The 18856-nt window shown below is 43.3% G+C and overlaps 1 protein-coding gene across 5 annotated transcripts in view; it reads right to left on the bottom strand.

Moving 5' to 3' along the window:
* PDE8A (phosphodiesterase 8A) overlaps positions 1–18856 on the bottom strand; it is a 151022-nt gene that overhangs the window by 120136 nt on the left and 12030 nt on the right. For 2 of the 5 annotated variants that reach the window (XM_030457439.1, XM_030457438.1), the window contains exons 1-2: positions 2186–3049; positions 1440–2054 (exon numbers count right to left, since the gene is read on the bottom strand). The exons of 1 other annotated variant lie outside the window; for it this stretch is intronic. In XM_030457439.1, the coding sequence (XP_030313299.1) occupies positions 1440–1694 (255 nt within the window). In that variant the 5' untranslated portion in view covers positions 1695–2054; positions 2186–3049. Of the gene's footprint in view, positions 1–1439; positions 2055–2185; positions 3050–18856 lie in introns of those variants that run through there. 2 more of the 5 variants (XM_030457441.1, XM_030457443.1) reach the window with 2 other exon arrangements.

Raw genomic sequence — 18856 nt, 5'->3', positions numbered from 1 at the left:
CCATTTAAAATTGAGCTAGTAAAATAATTCTGATGACAACTTAAGCTTCCTTAATATGGTTACTGTGTTAAATATGCCATAAGCATGTCTGTATGTGTGCACAGGGCCACAAAGTTCAGTTTCCTGCATAGCGTTATTAACACAAAAATTTTGTTTAGAGTAAAACCCTGCAGCTTCATGTTTTGCCTTAGATTTTGTTAATTTCTCCTCCAACTCACAACTTCCAAAGTATCTGCTCATATTATGGACTTTTTATAAACTCCGATGAACTCTGAAACCCAAATCTGGAGGAAAACAATTGAAGAAAATCACCCACAGTACTGAGGAAAATTATTACGAGTCAATACTCAAGAAGCCGTCTTAATGAGCACACTAAAATCTTAAGAGAAATACAAATAATTATATTTATTGTGAGTCTGCAAGATGCTTGACATTTAGCTAGTTCTTGTCTGCATCTCAAGTCTGTATCTTGTATTTACAACACGTCTTATCTCAGTTCTTATCACAGTAACCCAAAGCAGATCAGACGTGTTATATAATATCCTCTGGGCTGCTACAATTTGATTGTTTTTATATTTACAATTCCTTATTTTTTACAGACCAAGAGATAGTTCCTCCAAAAAAAAGCAAAGGTATGAAATAATCAAACCCTACAGCATTAGGAACTAAAGTATAACCCATAAACAAACAGGCCATTAACAGTATGTAAATAGACCAGCAAGCACTCCACACTACTCTCACTTAAAAAAAAAAAAAAAAAAAAATCACACATTACTATCTTTTTCAGTATGTGTCGGTCAACTTAATACAACCTTGTGTTGTATCTCTACACAGAAGTATGCATGCTAACACACATTTAAAAAAAAAAACCTCACAAAAATACCCGATTTGCAGCTAAAGACAAGGTCAACAAGTTTTTGATGTAAATCAGTACCCAGAGCAAAAACCGCTGTCACTCTCCTTTCAACCTTCTGAATGGAAGAGGTATGCAAATCGATCACCCAGCTAGCAGATCGCTTCACCCTGCGTTCTGCTTCCATACCAGACAAGCACAAACAGCAGCACTGGACGACCCGGCACAAACAACCACGTAGATGAGAGGAGTTAGTGCAGTGCAGCTCCCACGCACGGCGCATCCCACCACGGGCGGACGGGCCCTCCACGAGACCCATACCCCTGGCCCTAAGGACTGAGGGGGTCAAGCACACCGCGCTCCTTCCCACCGTTAGGAAAACCCGTTTTGCGGAATGAAGAAAAAGGCTTGGCTACATCTATAAAGTCATTTCATGAGACGGATTAGTTTATAAACAAAAAGTAGCTCAAGCCGGGAAAAGCTCTCCCGCAAGCGAATCGCTTCGGCGGGGAGACTCCCTGGTTAAACTGCTGCAGCCAACTCCTGTTCTGAGAGAAACAGTGTCTATGTTTCGCACCCTTTTTACCTTAACACTGGATCTGCTGGTCTGGGTCTCTGCCTCCATGCTCTGGCTGTTCTCCCTCTTGTCTTTCTTAGAGGAATTAGTCCTCACCTTATAAGTGTTGGAGGATTTAATGAATAATCCTGGGACGGGGTTGCCTTGCTGCTGTTGAGACATGGTTGTGTTGGTCTGGTGAGGGGAATTGCACTCCTCAGACTCTTTGCTACTGTGATAGACCACTCTGCTGTCAGAGATATGGATGCTTGGAGCACAGCCCATGCTTTGTGGCCACCTGGGGAATACTTCTAAATTGTATATATATATATGTGTGTGTATATATATATATATATATTTCCGTTGGTATTTTCCCCCTGTTTAAATTTTTGTTAACAGGTTGAATCTCTTCCCTGCGTCTCCGCTACCATCTGAAGCATTGCCATCCGTCCCTTCTACACCTCCAGAAACGTGTCTGTTCTCCTTGTCCTCCAGGAGGTGGGTCCTTTAATCTCAATCTTAGCAGTGGGCTTGGGAGCTGGAGGGGAGGGAAGGGGGCAAATCAAGAACCGGTCGACTTCATATTTTCACAGATTGTTATTAATTTTTCTAAGCCATCTGAAAATCTTGGTAGGGTTTTCTTTCCTTCGGAAAAAAAATTAAAGAATAAAAAGAAAAGAAATTAAAAAAAAAAAAAGGAAAAAAAAAAAAGGAGGGGATTGGAAAAAGCAAAAATAACAAGAAGCTCCCAAGCCCCAGACCACACGCACACACACCCGAGTGTCCTCTCGGCCGGACGCTCAGAGCGGCCGGGGGCACTGCACCATCGCCTCCCTCCTAGTCCGGAGCACGGAGCATTTTCCACCGGGATTTGCACAGCGTTACCGATTAACCCGGGTACGGGCCGGGGCCGGGGGGGCCGCTCCCCACCTCCTCTTCCGCGCTCCCGCTAAGCAGCGCCCACTCCTCGCGGTCCCGCTCGGAGCCGTGCCGGGGGTGCGCTTGTGGTGTGTTTTGGGGCCGAAATAAATAATTTTAAAAAATATAATAATAATAATCGAAGATTGCCCCTCACGCCGCGCTGGGCATCTCCCGCGCCGCCTCGGTCGCGGGCGGCCACCGCGGGGCTGACATGCAGGTTCCCGTCGTCGGAAGGAAGAGCCCCTCGTCAGGCGGCACCGGGGCTCCCTGCCCGTCGCAGCGGCATCCCGGCCGGCGGGGCGCGGGCTACCGGCTCAGCGCCGCGGGACCGGAGAGGGCCGGGCCGCGGGGAGCCCCCCTCAGCGCCGGGGGCGGCCCTCGGAAAATGGGGGCACGGCCCGGAGGGGCTTCCCAGAGGCGCGGGAGGAGCCGGCATCAAAGGGCCTCCATGTTGGGGGGGATTTTTTTTTTTTTTTTTTTTGTGGTAAGAGAAATGATGCGAAAAGGCGAGCGGGGGGGATAAAAATTTAAAAAAAAATAAAGAGCGAGAAGTAGCAGCAAAATGGTCCTAGCGTCCCATCCCGGCGGAAAGGATTGCAGCGGCGAGAGCTCTAATTCCCAGGGCCGTGGTGTCCGCGTCCCTTGCAGCAGGGGAAATGCCTCTCCTCGCAGCCGCGTTCCCTCGCTCTGCGCCCGCCTTGTTATTACCGATGTTCCTCGGCGGCGGCCACGGCCCCCCCGCCCGCCCTTCCCTTCCCCCCGCCAGCGCTGCCCGGCGCTTGACAGCGGCGGAGCCAATAAGAGCGCCCGCCGGGGCTGACCTCCGGCCCGCGATGGCGTCAATGCAAATCAGACAACGAGGCCCAATGGCGCCCCGCGCCGCGGCTCCGCCCGAGAGAGCCAACTTCAAACCGACGGGACGCGTGCGGACACCGGTGGCGGCTTCACCTGACACGGGAGGAGCGAGCGCCCGCACTCCTGGGCCCCCGCCGCACCCCCTCGGGCCCCCGCCGCACCCCCTCGGGCCCCCGCCGCACCCCCTCGGGTCCCCGCGGCCCGGCAGGGCAGTAGTGAGAAACACGGAGCCAGAGCCGCTTTTCCAGCTTCCGTGTGCTGGCATGACTCCAGCCATTTCGGGCCCAGTCATCTTATTTCTCTTAAGAAATAAATAATAAAAAAACAAGACTACAACGAAATGCACCGGTAGAGTTCTTAACCCAGCATCGTCTGTCAGGACCAGACCCTTGCCTGGATACAAGGGATGGGCAGCCCCAGTCAGCCTGCCGAGGAAAGCTGTCAAGTTGTTCTGTGCAGACACCAGGGGCCGTTCCTCAGGAACAGGCAAACAGCCAGAGCACAAACCCTGTTGCTGCTCCTCTTCCTTTGCAGCTCCAGCTACACCACTTGCTCTGAAAATATTTCTTAAAGCAAAGATGTGAAAAGGGAAGATGATACTATATGGGTAGAGCCAGACCCTAGGGCTGGGAAAGTAAATAGCAGACAGACTACTTCTGGAATATTTATGTAAAAAAAAGGACTTTTCCTGTTTCTACATCATATGGAAATAACCATACTTCTATATCCTTTAGGTGTATTGTGACACTAGATGTCTGTATATACTTTAAGAGAGAAAACAGTATTTAAGGTCCTCTGAAACATCGCACCAGTGCAAGAAACGTTTTTGCTATGGTTAACACATGTTTCAGAAGTACCAGCTGAAGTGCAGTCAGGGTTCAACAACAGATACACAACACCTTACTTGACCACAGACCACACACAACCTGATGGGCTCATAAAACTCTGTTCATGTTCCATACACTCCTTTCTCTTTCCTCACTTTTCCATTTGTAGTTCTGCCAATCCTTAATCTAGATGACTTGCAGAGGTGCCACTCCATGGTACTGCCTGCTTGCACTAGCTGAGGAACTGCTGAGAGGTGACAGGAGTTCAGAGAGGGCCAGAACAAACTTTAGATTTACAATCATGGTGAAAAACCATATATCAGAGGCACGACTTTTGTCAATAAGCTCCAGCATCTGAGGAGGTGAAGTGATGTATCACTGGAGGAAATTATTTAAATTACTCCAAATTTGTATTGTGAACACTTTTGTGTTCCCCTGTCAGAATCACTCCGTTCCAATTCATCAGGAGCACTTCTGTGCATCCAGAATATTCAGCCTTTGAAACACACGTGAACTACAACAGGAACGTCATGAGGTTGTAATTAAATGAAAAATATGCAGATAAGTTGTGACTATGACAGCAAGAATGGCAAAAAGAAGCTCTTCATTCATATATATAACAGCATCACTTGCTGCAGATGAGAGCACCTTATAAGGTTAGGAGATGCAAAGCCAAAAGTTAGTGCTTTTGAGAAATGTGGTTTTTCAGGATAACCACAGTACTTGCACTGTCAAAACGCTTTTATTTACTTCTCGTAATTGCTAGCATTAAAGGCTGGAAAATCAAATCTTTCCTTCCCAGATCTCTCTGCTACTGTGCAGTTTCAAGTATAAGCAATAGTCACATAAACTTCATCCACCTCATTAACTCAGCTGATCTATGCCTCCTGTTACAAGCAGAGACTCCGGCTTCTTGTCCTCTCTCATCATTTTGGATGCCCACTTAAGATAAGCACTTAACAGTAAATGAAAGGAAAGGCTTGCCATACCTGGTTTTAACAGTGGGCACTGTGTGGAGAGGGATCTTGCCCTCATTCTTTCCTTTATGTTAAACATTATTTACTAGACCCCATTGATAAGAACACACTTCATTGCAGCTGGAAGGACACTGAAAGAAAAGAATTCTGCTCTTTCTACTTGTACCCTTAACCACAAGTGTGGGCTTTCTTCCTCAGCCTTAAGGGATCTGTCAGCAAACCTGGTACCACACGTTATTTCTGGTGGCACTGGAGAAGTCAGAGACAGCAAAATTTAATTTTCAGAGCTCCACATTCAGTTTGCAGTGCTGACACCTAGAGTTAAGCTTTCTACTTTGTAAAATAAACAAGTTTGATTTGCAGCTACACAAAGATGAAATGTACATTTCATGATGTAATTTCAAAAAATATCCATACTAAAAACATCTTTGCTTTCCATTTTGGAGCCAAACTCCCATTCAACAAATACTTTTACAGTTTACCCAAATGACAGGCAAACAAATATTGGAAGGAGGGGGGGAAATGCTTCGTTCAACATTACATAATAATAGCATGACAAAACAACAAAGTGTACATGCAGGTATGAAGTGCATGACCTCTTTGCTCTTTTTCAACACTAACCCTTTGCAGTTTATTTCTGATTATATCTATCTGCAGCCAAACTTCAAGCAAAAAGTCATTAGCCTCCTTTTGTGAGTTTTTCTGATGAAAACTCACTGCCTTGAATGGGAGAATGAGGTGAGTGCAAAATGTCTGAACAATCTCCTAGCAGTCAAATAAAAGCCATCAAGAAATCAGAGTTGTTGCTGCACTGATGAAAATCCAACTAAAGACACAAATTTCTATCTGAACAAGACCCTGGCATAGACATTTTTTTGTTTCTCTCCGATTTGAAACCTTTGAGGCAATCTTTTTATTGCCAATAAAAAAATACAGTTAAAATATAAATTTACCCACAGCCTGGATTCAAAGAGAATGGATGAAAAGATCAAAATCTTTGCCAATAGTTGTAATTTGTCACAACACTACACAAACCCTGTTGATAAAGGGGCTTGTTCAAGTTTATTTGCTGAAGTGCAGACCAGGAAATGGTGGGCTCTATTATTCAAAGAAATGAAATAGTGCAAAAGAGCAGAGGAAGAATAGGCGCGTAGACACTGGCTGATGAGAGCTGTGGGGGAAGTGCAAGGTCAGTAGAGAGTCAGTATGTGAGAGGTCAGAAGAGAGCTAGCTCTAGGAGACAGCTGGGGAATGAGAAAGGTTATTTATGGAGAATAAGGTTGAATTTCATTCAGGACTGCAGAATAAGAAAGAAGGCTAAAAAAGCTTGGAATGATTGTTATCAGATTGGTCTCTAGACAAGCGGGTGCTGTGGAAGATCAAAGTGTTTAAAGAACAAATAGATAAGCTTAAAATTTTGAAAAGATTGAAAGTTATGGCATTCAGCTGCTTCTCTATCCATCTCAAATTATATTGAGTCCCGCATTTTCTGACAAAAGACTGAACAGCACATTGAGTCTCAGATTTTCCCCACTGCTCCCCATGCCTGTATTCTCCCTCCAAATTTCCATAAGCAAAAGCATTTCTCCTTGATGTACCAGCAGTTTGCATCTATTTCACACAGCCCTTGACCATTTCCCATTGTGCATGAGCATTGGGACAATTGACTCCTGTCCAGCTACACAGAAATGCAGATGAAGGCCCAAAGAGTTTGGTGCCAAAATCCAATTCTGACAATATTTCACTGCCCAAGACACTGACAGGTAGAACTAAGGAGAAGAAATGATGGACTAACGCCCACACTAACAACAAATACAAATGTGCTTTGGAATAAAGTTTGTTCAGCGATGGCAGAGCAAGGATGCCTGCAATCCTATGAGCACAAAGCAGCAATCTCAACAGATTATTGTATGTTGCTTTAATTGCTTCTCCCCCAAAGTTAGCTGTATGTTCCAACTGTGTCTTCTGGCCTTCTGAAAAGTTAGGCAATTCTGCTGGTCCCAAGGCCAGCAAAGGAAGCAGGGGGGAGGAGGAGGAGGAACTGGAAAATGTGCCAGGATACAAACAGCTGAATGGACTCTCCACTGCTAACTACTGACACACAGGAGCTGTGACAGCTCTTCTCTCCAGCCCCAAGATATTCTAGAAGGGAAAACAAGGACCATATACTGCCCTAGCCACAAGTTAGTATCAGTGTTGCCAGAGTACCTCTGCTTGTTTGTGTATAATCAACAGGTATCCTGGAACGGGGCATTTTCAGGTGTCACAAGAAAAGTATAAATTTTGTCCCAGGACAGGTCATCCCCAGCTCCTAGGATGTACAAAAGTACAATGAGTTTGTTTTCTGCATCACTTTTCCCGATGTCCTGAAAAAACCCAAAGCAATCAACAGCAGCACCAGTCTGAAGGCCTGGCAGGCTGTCTGCCTTGCTGCTGTTGCATAATTCCAATTGCAGAACACAAACAATTGTCTGTACCACTTGGAAATCAGGACCTTCAAGACAGATTAACTCAGCAACTTTTTCAACTCTAGCACCAAAGACATTTGAGTTTAAATTTCAGAATCTAAATAGAGCACAGATGAGCTTCATCGTCATTATTGATATAAAAATTATTTTTGCAGCTGTAACTAACATATCACACTCACTGCTGCTCAGTGATGAACAGAATAGACACACCATTTCTGAGAGAAAACGTACCCCTCTTCACCACTGCACCTCCTTTATGCTTTGATGACCCTCTTTACTGTCCCACAATGTCTACCAGCTCCCACCTCCTGACTTCAACCCCAGTCATCAAAGAAATTGTGGGGAAAGGAGGAGCAAAGCACTGTAGTTCCCACACACTCCCCTGTAACTATCCTGTGCTTCAAAAGTGGATATCTGGATACACAGCACCATGCAACCAGCTGTGACCTTAATGAATTAGTTGTTCTCCTATTGGAGAATCTTCCCTTCTCACTTAAAAATATTTTTAAGTATTTTTAAGCTAACTTACCGTAATTTAATTTGTAAATCTTTCATTCTGTGGTTTACTAACCCAAGGACAAGAACTGGTTCTTCTACTGGAAGAATGATCTCACTTAGGGGGAGTGATACATCCCATTCTTCCAGCCTACAGGACCTTGCTGCCTCTTATCCCATTGCTTCCCAAGGATATTGGATGCCCTCTCTTAGCTAGGCCAGCCTCTGGCCCAGCCCCAGAGTGACTACATCTTCATGATGCTTCAGACTCATAAATTGGTTCTTGATGCAATAAAACGTATCACATTGTAGCCTGCCTGGATCCAGCAAAATAAAGCAAAACGAAATCAGTAATAGAAAGAAACAGCCTGTTTTTTCCACCAGTAGGTCAGTTTTCTTTGGTCAAAGTTAGAATGATGAGCTCTCAGTCTTTGCCAGCCTAACCCAAGCAGCTAAAATATCAGTTTAGGCTAATGAAGGAAGACCATCAGACAGACTATCAAAATCACAGGCCTGAAGACTCTTTTCCCATCTCCTCTCTCCCAGGTTGTCACTGCCTCCTGCCAAGCAGCCACTTTCTCACATGCTCCTGGTTCAACAGCAGTGGTAGTTGCCAGCAGCCTTCCTTCCCAAGCCAGCATCCCTAACCATTTCCAGAGACAGATGGGGTAAGAGTGGAAAGAGAACAACAAAATACAGCTAGAAACTAGCTAGATTCCTGCAGCAAGCAGGAGCTGAAGAACTCTCTAAAATTACTCTTTAAGACAGGCTGTCCACCTGCAAAACAGACGGCTTTCATGATTGCTGAATTTATTATTTAGGGAACAGATCCATCATTCATAGTTATACTGAGCAGTAATTTATTATATATTCACAATAGCAAAAAATCCCATGTACTGATTGTGAGATTTATGTTCCTAGATCACTCAAATATCTGAAAAATTCCTCCTACAAACATGTTTGAATATAAGGCAAGGAACTGGGGTTCATCTGAATACTTTACAACTATCAGATGTTTTCTCCAGCTTTTCTTTGGGCCAAACCAATACCTTTAAATACCCTCAGTCACATCTGACTATCTGCAATTCTTCCCTAATGTTAGGTCTTTCTGTGGAGCAAGGCAGTATCCTTACACATGCAAAAAGCTGAACCCTTAATTAACCAATCTTAGCATATTCCATCAAACAGATAACCCAGAGATGGCTGTGCAATTTCATATCCTCTCCAAATGTACCCCATTTTCTAAAAATGCTTCACATCCAGTTCTTACATTGTAATCAGGCTCTGTGAGTAATGTTTCATTCATGATTCACACTATTTTTCCAACTGTATTCTTGTTTCTGTAAGCTCCCATCAGGGAAGTTGAGTTCCCTGCCACTTGCTTGCATGCAGCTCTGCGTGCAGACAGCTGTAAGGAGGAATGTACAAGAATCCGACCTCTGCTGTGCCATGGCAGAGCACTCATAGATCATGAGTCTTGTAAACTCCATTTTACAGCTGTCTGCACATGCAGCTGAGCAGCAGGAAGAGCAACACCACAAGAATTGCAAGAGGAGATGACAGCTTGGAGAAGAGATAAGGACAAACCACACTGAGGGCAGGTGGTGAAACCAGCCAATGTAAGTTTTCTGGGAATAGCTATTAAGAAAATAAATAAATTTTTTAAAAATTTAAAAAAAATAGAGAGACTCTCTCCGGATGTGTCAGGAAGATAAATCTGAGTTTTTGAAAAGGGGAAGGCAGTGCTTGCAGGCTCTTTCACCACAGCCATAACAAGCATAAATCTTACCCACATGGGCACCATCCTTCCCAACAGGCTCAGCAGGGCTGGCTGCAGCGCAGCTATCACGGAAGGATCTGTCATATTAAGCAGAACAGCACTTGGCAGTTTCTGTGAATTATGGTTACAGCCAGCACAGCTGGGTGCTGCAGGGGTTGACAGACTCTGTAACATGGTCACAATAGCAAGCATTAAAAAAAAATAAAAATAAATAAATAATCACCAAACTGGTTTGGAAACAGAACTGGAAATTAGTTTTAAAACATGTGCTTTTAACTCCCAAGAGGCTTCCAAACAGGAGAAGGGGCAGGGGATGATCTGATGAACTGAGGAAGGCTGATCTCATGGCTTATACCTGCCTTGGCAAGACCTCCTTGGCCTGCACTTACTGTCCCCAAGTGAAGGGGTTCCTCATGCTCAGTCCAGAGGCTTGTCAAGTCCTCCTCACTTGAATTGTGATGCCATCTCTTTGTCTCCCTGATGGACCTTCAGGGCACAATTCTCTACTTCCTATCCATTTGCAGAAAGGCACCTCACACTTGAGTGGCTGTAAGCAACCAGGAGCAGTACTGCTCCTCCCTTTCCCTCCCACATACCCCAGGTGCTAAACACACCATTCCCCCAACCCAAATCTGGTTGAGTCTCCTGGTTTCGAGGAGTTTCAGAGTAAACCAGTGCAGGCATTTTTACAAAGAAGTGGAATAACCAAGTCAGAACAATTACTCTTAAATTCACTACCTCAACAGTTATGTCATCTGGTCAAAAGAACTGAGGATTTCTTTATCTCCTTGCACTCTTGGAAGTTCATTAGACAAACATCAGAGTCATTTGAGAAGGTCAGGATTATCCCATGCACATGACATCTCAGAGCCCCATGCAGATTGCTTTCCTCTTTCTCAGCTGGTATAAACACCTAAAAATCACATCTTTCTTTTGACAGTCTTAGGCATCAAAAGAAATAACTGTTTTTTCCAAAAAAAAAATCTCTCGAGTCTTGAGGACTTCAAAATCTGATCTAAAATGACTATCCCTTTGAAAGGAAATTAAATAACTGTCCATTCCACAGATTCCCATGGCAAAAGCTGTGTGGCCTCTTGAGAGGGGTAAGGTGGGAAGAAAAAAAAATAAGGGATATCTGCTACATAAGTTGCTTGCTGAAACACTTGAAATTACCTCACTACAAAAGCTTTTCCAAACACAACCATTCTTGTTTCCATCAAGTACAGCAAATCCCTGCAAAATCAGTTTTCCACTGGGGAGAAATACAGGTATTCAAGAAATATAAGACACAGCAGTATAAATTCAGCTTACCCACAGCAGGTTGAGCATGCATACAGGTTTGTGCTACCCAGGGGCAGGCAGTGATTGCAGCTATCCCATACTCAGCTGTCACTGGTTATCCATGGACTCATTTATGGTTAGTATTGGGTGCTATTCCTCACTTATTGGACCCAGAGTTGCCATCTTGCTTACTTGCTTTTCACTCAGTACCCTGACCAGCCCATACATCACACACAGGTGGGAAAACCTTGCTGGGGCCTCCTCCACCCTAGCTTGCTCTCCCTCATTTAGGGGGGAATTCCAAGAAGCTTTGGGAGAGGGACATCAAAGAACATTTGCCTTCTCTTTCAGATTTCCCCACAAAACAGCAGCAGCAAACCCTGAACTCATACCTGCCCCTGACTCAGCCAGGCACCATTCAGCTCTCACTCCCCAGAGAGATGGAGAGGGGAGGGACATAACAGGTCTCTTACAGTTACAATTTAGTGTCTGTGTAGAAGCCCAGTCCCAATTCTCCCCCTACCTCGTATCAACAGCAGTGAGAGGATTCGCAGGCCCTGTACCCAAACAGTATTTTGCTTTTGATTTTTAAACTGCTTACCAAAAAAAAAAAAAAAAAAAAAAAAAAAAAAAAAAAAAAAAAAATGGAGGCATCTCACAGCTGAAACTATGCATCCAGCTGCAAGGTATTTCACTGATTATGTAACAGATGATAGAGAAAAAACAAATTAAAAAAGAAAAAGCAATATAGCAAATTCCATCCCTCAACATTTCCATCTTTATTAATATTATAAACTAAGTAACAGAGAAAAGTTCATATACAAGGGCTGTTTGAAAGTGCTGTTCTTGAAGAGAAGACTGTAGATATACATGTTAAGTATAACACATCAACTTCTTTCAGGCAGATGCTGCTTTTCCTAAACAAACAAGAAATGCAAACTTTTCCCTACTGACAGTGCAAATTGTTGCACATTTAAGAATGGAAAAAAGGCACTAAGCCATAGTGATAGTTACAGCTAACCCATCATTGTACAAATTCCCTGTAACATTAGATACTCAGATAGAAATCACTGACACACAGGTTCAGATAAGAGGAAGAAGATCCTTTGAGTACATGTGCTTTGTAAAACACATGGTTGTTTATTCCTTTGCTGGTGAGATCTTTTGGCTGTTCCTTAAAGTGTAGAGGAGGAAAATGAAGTATCACCAAAAGGTGACTCTCTGAGACTCAAATGACCCTGTGAAACATCCAGGGCTGTCAGAGCATCCTGGGCAGGGTGGGTAGCTACACCCAAAGGAGCTCCCAAGACCTCGTGATAGTAGCACAATGGCATCACCTCCTACAGCCCTTATTATCTTGCTGATTCAAGCCTCAGGCTCTCAGTGCTGGTCAAACAGAGGAAGGCATTTTTTCACCACAAGATTGTTTTCCAAGAAAACCCAGACTTTTTCATACCTGCTGATTTCATATCTCCAATGCAGTGAGGCTGGTAACCCAGAATCCTTCTTAAGTGCCTCCCTCATGGTCATGACATGACACATGGACAAACTGAGATAATTTAAAATCAGACTTGCTTTTCTTTGTTTGCCTGTCTGTTGTAGTTTTCATGTGTACCAGGAACTCCATTAGATCAGCCATCTTCCCTTTTGCTCACTGCCTTAGTTTCAGTTTCTTGTACATTAGCACAATGCTGCAACACTCATCTTAACACAGCATTAGCCCCATTTTTAAAACCTTCCTATTTGTCCTAAAACTTCTGGCCATTAGAGGAAAAGATGGATGTGCTAAATGTCCCAGAACTGTTTAGGACAATCTGCTAGGGACACGTTCTTGGAAATTGCACTTCAATATCATTGCAGATAATAGTGTAGTTTAGCTATTACTAAGCAACAAGGCTGCCTTTAGATGTGCTCATTAGGTGTGTGGACATCATTACAACCTCCAGCCTGCAGCAGAAGCATTCTTTGAATTTCCCTTCCTCTCTGTCAAACACTCTTCATTTCTGCTTTACAATGGACTTTTTGTGGCTGCCACTAAATCATAGTTACTGTTGATTACAGCAAGACCTGGTTGGACTGCAGGGCTGTACCACTCTGGTACACACCAACATAGTTTGCACAATGTCACAGCAACTTGGAGGGGATGCTTGAACACACCAAGCCCTCCCCAAGCATGGCAAGTAACTAACTCTCCACCTCATGCCTCAGTAGTGTTATACTATTTATGAAAAATATTTTTAAGCACTTTCCCACATGTACCTAAATATTACCCCTTATAAGGAATATATAAACAATCATAAGGGATGCAGATTTTCTCCCTTTTCAGAATTCCTACTTTTATCTTTTTTAAAAAAAAACTTTTCTTAACAGTTGCCCCATGACATTTTTTTATTATCTAAATGTAGTGAGCTACTGATAACATAAACACATTAAGAATTGTACTTTCCTATCTGAGGCATTTATCTCATGCTGCTATCTGAGCTGCCTTAATTTGGAGAGATTGATTCCACATTTCTCCCAGCACAGCATCTTGTGTTAGATCCTTGTGCTCACACAGGGTTGCTCTGGCAGTGCCTGGGCTAGCCAGAAGCTCTGTGGACAAAGTATATCAACCTTGGTCTCCTTTCCAACTGGATTTTCTGAATTTTCTGTGTCTGCTCCCACCCAATGAACCTCACAAATAACCAAAGTAGAGATGAAGACTCAAAATTTTAGGAGGAAGAGAAAGGAAATTAAGCAGGGGCCTTGCAAGACAGAAACTGAAGTAGGAATAAAAAATCTTTGTAGGAATAAAAAACCTTTGTAGATTTCAGACAAAACCTAAGTACCCAGACCAGCTTCCTGTCAGAGCATAAACTGCATGTACTTTGGCCATTTTCTCATCAGTTTAAAGCCAGCATCATGTTTGTTACAATGACAGCATACTTAATAATGAAAGCACTCTGAAAGACATTTTGGGAAGGGAAACAATTTTATCAGACTGAATTCACACTGCATAAACACTGGTCTTTGAATACAGTTGTGTCCAGTGCATTATGAAAACAAAGCTGAGGTAGCTACAATGTTACAAAAGAAGAAGAAGAAAAAAATGAAACAACACTACAGGAATTACCCAGCTCATCCTCCACTTGAGAAGAATGTGAACTACTGATAAGTTTACTTTTATTCCTCTGCCAAGTGCTAGAACTTGGGAGGATTAATAACAGGAATGGGCTGGAGCCACGTGATTTAGTTAGCCCTGTTTGCAGTTCATCTCCTCAGCAAGGTACAGCCTGACCTTAGGTGACTGTGGCTAGGAGGAACAATTATGGAGCTGAGCAGTGGAAAAAAAAAGTAAAACAAAAACAGACAGACGGAGCCATATAACTAAAAGAATTTAAAGTGTTTGGCTAAATTATGCACATTAGAATACACTTCATCCAAGCTTCTTTAACCACTTCAGTGAAAAAAGAACTTCAGATGAGTTTACAGGAACCTTGCATTTCTCCTAGAACAGATGCTACACTTCTTTTTTTCCTTTCCTGAGCAGCAAATAGAAGTAAAATAATTTATGTAAAGTTATATGGCCCTATCACAGACATACTGGAACACATCATAAATATTAGTTGATTTATAATTCTAATTCCTTACAGACAGGAAAATATAAATCAAGTGATTTGCCATAAATCACCTAGGAAGTGTTTGTCATTGCCTGGAAATAAGGCTGTAATCTGACCCCTTTGCCACAGAATCCACCTTTTGAAACTTCAGTGGTTTCTGGGAAATCATGTGTTTAAGATAGTAAATATAGCCAAGTAAAATTCTATATTTTTAAAGTACTTCTAACACAGCCTACAGTGCTGCAGTAAAGCCCTGGCTCTCCTAGAGTTAGCACATTTTGGTCAGCAGCAGTGAAAAACTGCTTGGTGTTAGCCATGGGCTTGAATTGTCTAATGATCACCTAAAAGGTGTTAAACACAACAACTTTCTGATACTTACTTAAGAGTGCACTTCTCTGAAGGTCAGTTTACCATGAAAGTGTTAGCAAATGTTGAGTGAGATGATATTTAGTCTAGCAGCTTTGCCCCTACAAAGGACTGTCTCCTAGCTTTGTTACAAATGGGAACCACTGCAGAAAAAGGAGCTGGTGCCTTGGGAAGACATATAGTAGGTTTACTCAGTATCTAACTTGTATATGGGAATAACCCTCCCCACAGATGTACTTGGAAACAGTTCTCCATATATTTTCTTAGCTTGGCCCATTTAAAAGACTTCCTAGTTCTTTTTTGAGCATGGAACTGCTGGTATCTTCTGCATAACAGTTGGATTCCTGTTCAAGAAGGACTCTGAGAGCAGCACCTCTGCCAAGATGAGCAGCAGGCACAGAGGTGTGCTGGGGAGCTGGGGTGCTCCTCCAGCCTGCTCATGGCTCTCTGCAGCCAAATTGCCTGGAGTGCTTGGGTGCTGGTAATCAGACAAGGAGCTCTAGGATTAGAAACAGCTTCACTGAAGACATTGGAGATGATTTTGGTCTTCTGTATGATGCCTTTCAAGTGTTGTTTGTGGGCACAGAAAAACACCAGAGGCGTGTCTTTGGGATAGAGTCATCAAAATGCAGGCATCTTGGCACACTCACAAATGCCCGCTGCAAGCCACAGAACATAGGCCTGCTGCCTGCTGATCTGCTTTGGAGAAAATTGCTGGGGTTGAGGGAATTTATTTTTTTCTATACTTCAAGGGCCTCCTGTGGCCAGAGAGAGGGGCCCGGATGCAGCTGGAGCACTCCCTCCCCTTCCTGGTGCAAAGTGGAGCCAGAAGAGCCGAGCACAGTTCCTTCTCTCCAGCGCCCTGGACTGCCTCACTGCACTGCTCTGGGCAAAGCCTTCAGGGGTAGAATCCCCAACCCATCCACATCTTGCCCAGTCAGCCAGGCAACTGGTGACTGGCATCCACAGCCATCAAGCCCCCGACTAATCCCTCCTATTGAAAGCATCTGTTTAGTCCTCTTCATGACTATTGGGATGTAGGAATTTAAAATTGGGCTTATCTAGCCAAGGTGGACGGACCCTGACACAAAGATGTGTAAACATCTGGTGTTTTGGGGGAAATATGTTAGAACATAACAGTAGCTTCTTGCACTGGTACAGAGTTACTGACTGAAATTCTCAACAAAGACAATAGTTTTGTGTAACCACAAGATTTGACACATTTATAAGAAGATTCAGTGTTACCTAAAAAAGATGAGACAATGCTGTGCATTAGCTCAGGCTGGGAACCTGATTTCACTGGCTCGTGGCTCCCTCCTCACATAACTGGCTGTGGTGGAGATCACCTCATCCTCTCAGATATCACTGCTGTCTCAGACAAGTGAATACTGCGACCTGGTCCATCCCATCAAGCACTGATGCCAAAAAGGAGATAAAAAGCAAAGGACTTCCTTATAAGGGGAGAAGGAGTCAGGAGAATTTAGAAGAAAAAGAAGGATCAAAAAGAAAAAATTTGTAGTGCAATTCAACCTCTCATCAACACAGCATGCACAGTGTCGCCTTTGGCTCAGTATTCCACACTATTAAGAGCACAGCTAGATCCAAAAAGACAATTAAAAGGAAACCATACTATCTGGACAGAACATCTCTTCTGCAGAGCACTTATGATTAACCTTTCGAAACCACAATAATTTATCATCAAAGTAAAAAGCACAGTGAAATCCCAAAGAGCATTCACATGGACCAGGAGTAGTCTCTTCTCTGACAGATGTATTTGCTACAGGAAAGCATTTGAGCTACAGGGAGTATATTATCAGTGTCTGGACATATTATTGTTTTTTGAAAGAAAAAGGAAAACCATATGAGGTGATGTGTGAATGCCCCTTGGAGTATGCATTGAGAAAGTTCTGTGAACCATACAATGAAGGAATCACCACAGTACAATTTTAGGGAGTCCATTAGTAAACAGAACAAGCTAGAAGCTTGGGATATCTTTTCAGAAAACATGAGGATTTTTTAAAAGTAAACAGCCTACTGCTTGTTTGAGCAGTGGCTTACTGCAGAGCACTGTCTCATTAGCTCACATAACAGGTAGTTGTTGCTTGCATGAAAATGAAAACAGAACCTAATGAATTAATTAAATCACTCAGTGTTTAAAAAAAATCCCTCCTTCCTATCCATCCCTGACCATGACTTCTGCCCCTGAATCTACATAGTGCTCCCTCTTCACACAGCTATCACTGATGTAAAACAACTGTGTGCCAGCTATTGACTCTACCCAAAATCCATCATAGGTACCCCTTGTAAAATATGCACCTTGCTGTAGTGTGCAAGACATTCAGTTCACAAAAACACAATAGGATGGCTTAGAGTAACCACTAACCAGACATGCTGGAATGCCTAAAAGTGTCCAAGATTAGTCATTTGGCAGCAATCCTGAGGAAATGTAGCTTTACATATCCCACTCAGGACAGAAAATTTTAGTGCCTGGGGCCTTCTGGCAGGCCTGAACCCAAATCCTGCCCCAGCATAGCTTAGATCAGCCATGGCTACAAGAGCTAGAGCTAGGATGCAATTGCCACGAAATCCTAGATCTTTCACTTTGTCAAATCTGTCTCTTGCATATTCATTTATTCACCAAAAAGAAAGAAAACCAAACAAAACCAAACCCTTTCCTATGCTGATTTTTTTTCCCCTCGATAACTTCAGCTTACGTGTCTGTCAACTGAAAGCAAAATGCATGTGTTGCATACACATCGATCAAAAAACCAGTGGGTGTTTGTATGTTGTACAAGAGATCAAAGGTTGGAGAAATTTCATTCTAATTTGAGGGCAACAAAAGAAGGTTACTGAAGAGCAGTATTCATGCTTGTCAGCTATGCAAACCAAGGCAAATGCAAGATTTAGGTGCTGCCTGAGAAGCAGCAACACTTCTTTGGTCACTGGAGCTCAATAGGACTTGCATTACAAGCAGGGCTGGTACCTGCACCTCACTGCACTTTTAAAATGGATCCAGTCACGTCCATGTAAAATAATGCAACCTATTTCTTATGCCACATCCACACCATGCAAGAGAGCACAATGCAGAGCCCGTGCCATCGTTGTGAGGAAGCCAGCACATCCAAACTGCCAGCTGGGGGCTGCACAGAGACAGCCCAAGAGTAACTTACAAGCAGCACAGCTGGAGCAGCACGGCCTGGCCCTTGGGCTTGGCCTGACTGACTCTCAAAAGGAACAGTCTGCTTGAGCTTAGTGCTGGGCTGACACAGAATCAGTGCCACAGGTTCAGGACCTGGTGTGCTTACCATGAGGCCATGGACCTGGGCATCACCCTGTTGTGCTGAGCTGCCACAGCCTCAGCCTTTCTGCTCAGAGCTGCAGAAAATAAACCAGTTAAAACATGCAGAAACTGTCCTCATGTTTTTCACTTATTAAACCACAGAACTGGTGCCAAGTACTCCTGCACTCAGGACTGCACACATGATATTGCCCCTTCAATGTATGACATTCATGTAGCATTCCAAAGGGGAAGGAACCCAGCACAACCAAATGGATGAATGGAAAAACAAATTGCTTTAAGTTGATTTAAAGAAGATATTTAGTCACGCACAGGAAAGAAATAAAGAAAGCAGGTGACCAAAATAGAATGCAGCAATTGGAAAGAGCTGATGTTTGATTAAAAGAGAGATATTTTCTGGGATGAGAAATTTAAAAGCCTTGAGTCAAAAGTCAAATTATGTATGATTTTTTTTTAATCCCTTCTGTGGTGTCAGGCTATCCAGAATCCACTCTAGAAAGGTTTCTGAAACACTTTATTCTAGAACTAAGTCAAAACCTTCATCCAACTCAGAAAATCTTATTTAGAGTCAAGCTAACAT

Source organism: Calypte anna, chromosome 10, assembly GCF_003957555.1.
Source record: "Calypte anna isolate BGI_N300 chromosome 10, bCalAnn1_v1.p, whole genome shotgun sequence".
In the NCBI taxonomy this organism is placed as follows: domain Eukaryota; kingdom Metazoa; phylum Chordata; class Aves; order Apodiformes; family Trochilidae; genus Calypte; species Calypte anna.
This window is presented reverse-complemented; position numbering and strand designations above follow the sequence as displayed.